Genomic DNA, 6,672 nt, shown 5'->3' with positions numbered 1-6,672 from the left:
TTGTTGTCTCTTACTTTGCCAAAAGCTGTGTAGAGTTGGTCAGATTTCGACGATTGCTACCTTCTGCTCGCTATATATTCTTCACATCCTGTCAAATAAAACAATATAAACGGACAAAAGAGAAACATCAAAATAAAAAAAAGACACTGCAGTTTTAATCTAAGACAGGGTCGTCCTAACTTCGCTTTCAGTAAAACATTGAGTAACGGGCAAAATTTAACAGAAGTCATTGCTATTATTATTATTATTATTATTCCGCCGAGGTCGACTTTGGCTTTTATCCTTTCGGGGTCGATAAATTAAGTACCAACGAAACACTTGGGTCGATGTAATCGATTCATCTTCTCCCCAAAAATGGCTGCCCTTATGGTAAAATTTTAAACCGTTATTATTATTATTATAGGATTGATGCCGAAATATCGTTCACTTGATAACAATGCCACTCTTCTTTTTTTCTGCTTCTTTATTATTATTATTATTATTATTATTATTATTATTATTATTATTATTATTATTATTATTATTATTGTTATTATTATTATTATTATGTATCGTACACTCTACTGAAATTCCTCTCCCCTTTATTATATATATACGTACATTCGAACGTAACAGATAACAGCTACCCTTAGTATTCGTGCAATTGTCGCTTACTCTGTCGCGCCAATCTGCAGCGTATAACCAATCGGAGCTCTAAATAAGATCACGTGAGACAGCCTGTTCTCAATCCCGTTTGAGCCTACTGTTCCTTATAAAAACTCACCTTCTCCTCGTCTCGAGGTCTTTGGTTCCAGACCTTTTAAGGTCTAGCCACTGACCACACAAGAAACAGCCAGTTCCAGCGACAACGCCAGACGACAACACCTATCCAACAGCAACACTCCCAGATTTCAACATAGCACTGTTCGTGAATTATTCCACCATGGATCAACAACAAATATACAACCTGCGGGCCAGACGACAACACCTGTTCAACAGTATACGGCAATCTCTTTCTTCGTCGCCATCATCATCTTCTTAATGTCGTCAACATCATCTCTCTACGTACACAGCTCAACCAGCAACTCGCCCAGGTTTCAACACAGCACTGTTCGTGAATTACCGTGGATCAACAGCAAATATACAACCTGCGAGAACTCCTGTACCAAGTGATCCAGGCAGCAGCATTACAACCACAACTTCGTCCGACACGTACCGCAACTCCGGCTCTGCATCATCGCCGCAACTTCTTGATATAGTATGTCAACTACCGTGTACAACTGACTACGAACTGGTACTCTCATTTCTTGTGTCTATGAACATTCGTCTAACTTCTCATTATAGATTCTTTCACGGTCTTCTTCATTGCTATTCTTATATGTACTTAACGCACACGTATACATCCATGCCTATATACACATACACTTTGTTCCCATGACGGTCTGTCTATTATTCTGTATACATGATGCACACACAAACACACATGTTAACATATCAATAAATCATCTATCAAACATTCTACTCGGTTGTGTCTCTTTCTCTTTCCCCTCTGGTACATATATGTACTACTCCAGCCTTCTGAACGGAGTCGTTATTAGATGTTTTCCTCACGTGAGACTACGACCATCTAAAATTATTATTATTATTATTATTATTATTATTATTATTATTATTATTATTATTATTATTGAAATTGCACAGCTTCTAACGCTGGAAATGTACTACGATGTCAGCTGTTCACTACCAGTGAACTAAGGTAACACCTCTTATTTTTCGAGCACCTTCCGGAGTATTCGAGCGGCTCCAAGCAGTGCTGTTTTGTGCAAGTGCTCCACCCTTATTGCAGCCCCTATTTGTTCCGTGTACTTCTCACGATTTTTACTCACTATTCCCAGGACTCTAACAATTATTCGTACTACTACCACTTTTTTCATCGACCTCAACTGCTTAACCTCCCAAGCTGACCTGTGATATCTATCGACTTTTCTTTCTTCCTTATCACATACCTTGTTGTCAGCTGAAGAAGGCTGGAGGGTATATCAGCCGAAACGTTGTGTTAACAACAAACTAGATGAGGACAAATATCCGTCGACATAAACATCTGGGGTTCTGGAACTGATGAACTCTTCGAACGCACTTCCAGCATCGGTTTGATTTTTGAACTCCTCTCCTGGTCGGAAACCATCAAGGTGCTTAGAAAAGGGTAATCGGAAGGAGAAAGGTCTGGGAAATAAGTTGGATGGGGAAGAACTTCATAGCCAAGTTCCCTCAACTTCTGGAGCGTCATTAGTGAAGAGTGTGGTCAAGCATTGTCGTGAAGAATGGTTGGTCCTCTTCTGTTGACCAGTCTTGGAGAGAGTAGCAGGAGTTTTTCGTGGCAATATGGCAAATTCATGGCAACATGTTTCTGCAGTAATGATTTTTCCGGGTTTTAAGAAGTTATAGTGGATGAGTCCAGCAGTACACCACCAAACAGTCACCATAACCTTCTTTTTTGAAGAGCCTTGTGCTTCCAGTAGAAAGGATTATTGTTATTATTATTATTGAGTAAGAGAGCTGCGCATTCCATCAAAATGACACTGGGGTACCAATATATGAAGCCCAATATACCCAGCACGACTATCCGTCTGATAAGGGTAAACCAGGCACATGCATCACTACTATAGGAAAGTTGGTTATACATCATTAGATGTATACCTGACTTTCCTATATAAAATTAGAAATTAAACGGAACGCTGAACTCCAGACTATCAACTTATACAACATTTATTCAGGTGGTAAATATATACATCTTTAGCTCTTGTTTGTTGTTACAGCTTCTGTGTGTGTGAGCATTGTTGTTGGGACGTTGGTGTGTAGATGTAAGCGAGCTGTCTAGCGTAAGTTCGAAAGATGGTGAGAGACAGCTAAACACGTCCATGCTCAATTGCTGGCCAGCAAGAAAGAGACTGTCTCCAGAGTTGGAATGTTGGAGACACTGCTTGACACGTCCATGCTCATGGCCGGCCGACCGAGAAAGAGACAGATCAAAGCGGGAAAGCTTGCTTGTTGAATTCCACGCATGCGTGCGACTACGCATGCGCACAGCGTTACTACACTACCATATGTGCACGACATAGTGATCCCATTTCAAGATAAATAGCGCATGACATTGCTGGTGGGCTCCAGTTAGAATTTTCTTTAGGTCAAGTAACCCATCTCGCTCAAAAGGTCCCTGAATAAGGGTTGTTGAACGATGTTGAACGAAACACCCATGTTTCCAGAGATGAATTATTCAAACCCCAAAGAATTCCCCTGAACACATGGCTATGACGCTTCCCAACTACTTCTGATCGCGATCAGAGATGAACATATCGTCAGTCACGAAGGGACATGCTCAACTGATTAAGGTCAAACAACTGACAAGCAAATCTGTGGTATTGAGCAGAATACAGAATATTTGCTGCAGCCCATCTTTTATACCAAGACAAAACAATGTACATGATAACACTTCCAATAAGTTATGATCAAAAGCCATGAGAGCCACTGCCTGAATCCCCAAAACTCCGTCTTCGGTGACATTCCAATGCTAATAATTAGTTTTATCTTCTTTTTTTCTTTTATCTTTTACTCGTTTTAGTCATTAGGCAGCGGCCATGCTGGGGGGACCGCCTTAATCGAACACATCAACTTCCAGTACCTACATTTTAAGGCTTGCACTTATTCCATCTAGACACCTAGCCGAAACGCTAGGTTACGGGAATGCAAGCAAACCAGCACCGGGTGTTAATCGGTGGGTGTAGTCAGGGGACAAATACAGACACAAAGATGCACGCACGCACGTATACACGACGGGATTTCACAGTTTCCGTCAACCAAATTGATTCACGTGGTATTGGTCGGCCCAGGGACTATAAGTAGAAAACATTTGTCCAAAGTACTGCGCAGTGGCATTGAACCCGAAAACACGTGGCTGAAAGCAAGTTTCTTAACCACACAGCCATGAATACGTCTATTATAACAGTTTTCTCCCTCGATACAATTGGTGTTCACCTTGAATGCTGTCGACGTCTGGGAATCCCTCCTTCCCATCATCTCTAGATATAACAACAGTAAGTTTTATATCGTCTGCTTAAAAAAAGTTGTCATTAAGACACCATAGACGTTCTCTTTTTCTTCAGTTTTACATAAGAATCTATATCCGCTGGGAAACTAAACTCTACAACGGTACATGATTTTTGTTCTCTGTATCCATAGAACAGTATTAGACATACTACGTTTGCTTTGGATTGCTGTTTTTATTGAACTGTTCCACTAGTATTCTGTTGCATCTTTAGTATAATCGTCAAGACAATCCTTCCTGAAGATAGCATTGTAGATGGGTTTTAACAATGATGTCATATCCCGTAGTGAAGAGCACCAATTCCGAGACCAGGCACCACAGGAAAATTTGTGATCGTCATTTTGACACTATTTGAAGTAAAAACTGGTCTTCGATAACCTGGTGGTTCGGACCATTGTAAACAGTCATCTAGAGGTTAGACTTCGATAGGGTTTGAATGTAGTGAGTGACGGGCATAAAAGACGAGGAGTCACAATAGTACGTTACACCGCTATATCACCGTAATAGTCATTATTCAACAGCAGAACGATGTAAGTCTTCTAATTATATTAAATTCGATATGTTTTGTCACATTCACGTAATTAATCGACATAATATGTTAAGAGTACTAATATTATCGTTACTCTTATGATTATTTGTCTTTAATTAATTTTTTTTGTATCCTTTTACCGTATTCCATCTTATATCATCAACGGGTATATATTTATTTTAGATGATAATAAAGATTTGTTAGATTGGCACAAAAATGGGTATATTTTATTAAACCAATCGCAATTATATGCCTGATACGTATTTTATCGATTCACGATAGTATGGGAGTTAGGAAAGACAAACTCCACTATAGCGGGATTTGAACTTTGAATGTGAAAACACAAAGTATGCGCTGATACACGAGCCAACGAATAGCATCATCATTATCGCTTGACCAGCTAGATATAGTAGCCAAGTCTCTCAAATTAAACACTCTACTATCTTGAGAATAAAGAGCATATTAGTTAAACTGCGTCTGAAAAATTAATAAAAGGCTGGGTGGTCATGACTTGAATATTTTTTTATCAGAAACTGACACGCAGTTAAACAACTACAATAACTGTGAAATATTTAAGTGAGTCTCAACCCTTCCTACTACACTACATCATCATCAAAAACAAACATGTCTTAGTTCAAATTACACTGAGAAGCGATTATATACATATTCTTTTAGGTAATTAGTTTATAACTAATTAATGTTAACGATTGTTTCAGCATTGCAAAGATGGGTCGTTACCTGGACAGTGATGAGGAGAGGAAGAAACACAAGAAGAAGAAGAAACGCCGTTCACGATCAAGGTCAGAACAGAATTAAACATATCATTTGCTTATTGTCATGTATATATAGTTGGCTATCTCGCTGGCATTATGTGATTTGTATATGTATCAATCTGTCCCTGCATATATATATATATATAGAGAGAGAGAGAGAGAGAGAGATAGACGCAGGCATGGCTGTGTGGTAAGAAGCTTGCTTCCCAACAACATGGTTCCGGGTTCATTCCCACTACATGGCACCTTGGGCAAGTGTCTTATGATGTAGCCTCGAGCCGACTAAAGCCTTGTGAGTGGATTTGGTAGAAGGAAACTGAAAGAAGCCCATCGTATATGTATGTGTGTGTGTGTGTGTGTGTGTGTTTGTTCCCCCCACCATCACTTTACAACCGACGATGGTGTGTTTACATCCCCGTAACTTAGCAGTTTGGCAAAAGAGACTGATAGATTAAGTACTAGGTTTACAAAGAATAAGTCCTGGGGTCGATTTGATCGACTAAAGGCAGTGCTCCAGCATGGCCACAGTCAGATGACAGAAAGAAATAAAAGAATATATATGTGTATGTATGTATGTATATACATTCAGACCCCAATGGCCAAAGACTAGCCACACACTTGAAACTCAGAGTACCGAAGAGTTTGAATTAGACTGTTTTGATCTATATTTATATATATATATATATATAACAACAGATTATTTATAATTCACCTCTCTCGGAACCTGCTCCTCACCTGATCCAAAATATATTATGGATCGTATATTTAATGCAATGTATGTTTCTTGATTAGCCCAAGAGCTAGTGATGTACTTCGTCCGGTTCAATTAATCATATACATAACCTGAACACCTTTCTGCCTGTACTTCGGTACTCGCATATGTACTTGTCTATCTTTGTTGTGTATGCATTTTAATTTTGATCTGACCCAGTTCCTTACCATTTAAGTGCCTGACTCACTTGAATCCTAATTTTCTGCATATATATATATATATATATATATATAGCGAGATCTTTGCCAGTGCCGCTGGACTGGCTCCTGTGCAGGTGGCACGTAAAATACACCATTTTGAGTGTGGCCGTTGCCAGTACCGCCTGACTGGCCTTTGTGCCGGTGGCACGTAAAAGCACCCACTACACTCTCGGAGTGGTTGGCATTAGGAAGGGCATCCAGCCGTAGAAACTCTGCCAAATCAGATTGGAGCCTGATGTAGCCACCTGGTTCACCAGTCCTCAGTCAAATCGTCCAACCCATGCTAGCATGGAAAGCGGACGTTAAATGATGACGAT

At 39.7% G+C, this 6,672-nt stretch overlaps 1 protein-coding gene across 1 annotated transcript in view; it reads left to right on the top strand.

Annotated features, from left to right (window-relative positions):
- The first annotated feature begins 4,387 nt into the window (after nucleotides 1-4,387).
- The window catches only part of LOC106875427 (serine/Arginine-related protein 53), a 9,699-nt gene continuing 7,414 nt past the window's right edge, over nucleotides 4,388-6,672 (top strand). Inside the window, exons 1-2 of the mRNA XM_014923575.2 lie at nucleotides 4,388-4,611; nucleotides 5,327-5,410. Coding sequence (XP_014779061.1) covers nucleotides 5,337-5,410 — 74 coding nt within the window. The 5' untranslated portion in view covers nucleotides 4,388-4,611; nucleotides 5,327-5,336. The remainder of the gene's footprint in view (nucleotides 4,612-5,326; nucleotides 5,411-6,672) is intronic.

Source organism: Octopus bimaculoides, chromosome 19 (assembly GCF_001194135.2).
Source record: "Octopus bimaculoides isolate UCB-OBI-ISO-001 chromosome 19, ASM119413v2, whole genome shotgun sequence".
NCBI lineage: Eukaryota > Metazoa > Mollusca > Cephalopoda > Octopoda > Octopodidae > Octopus > Octopus bimaculoides.
This window is presented reverse-complemented; position numbering and strand designations above follow the sequence as displayed.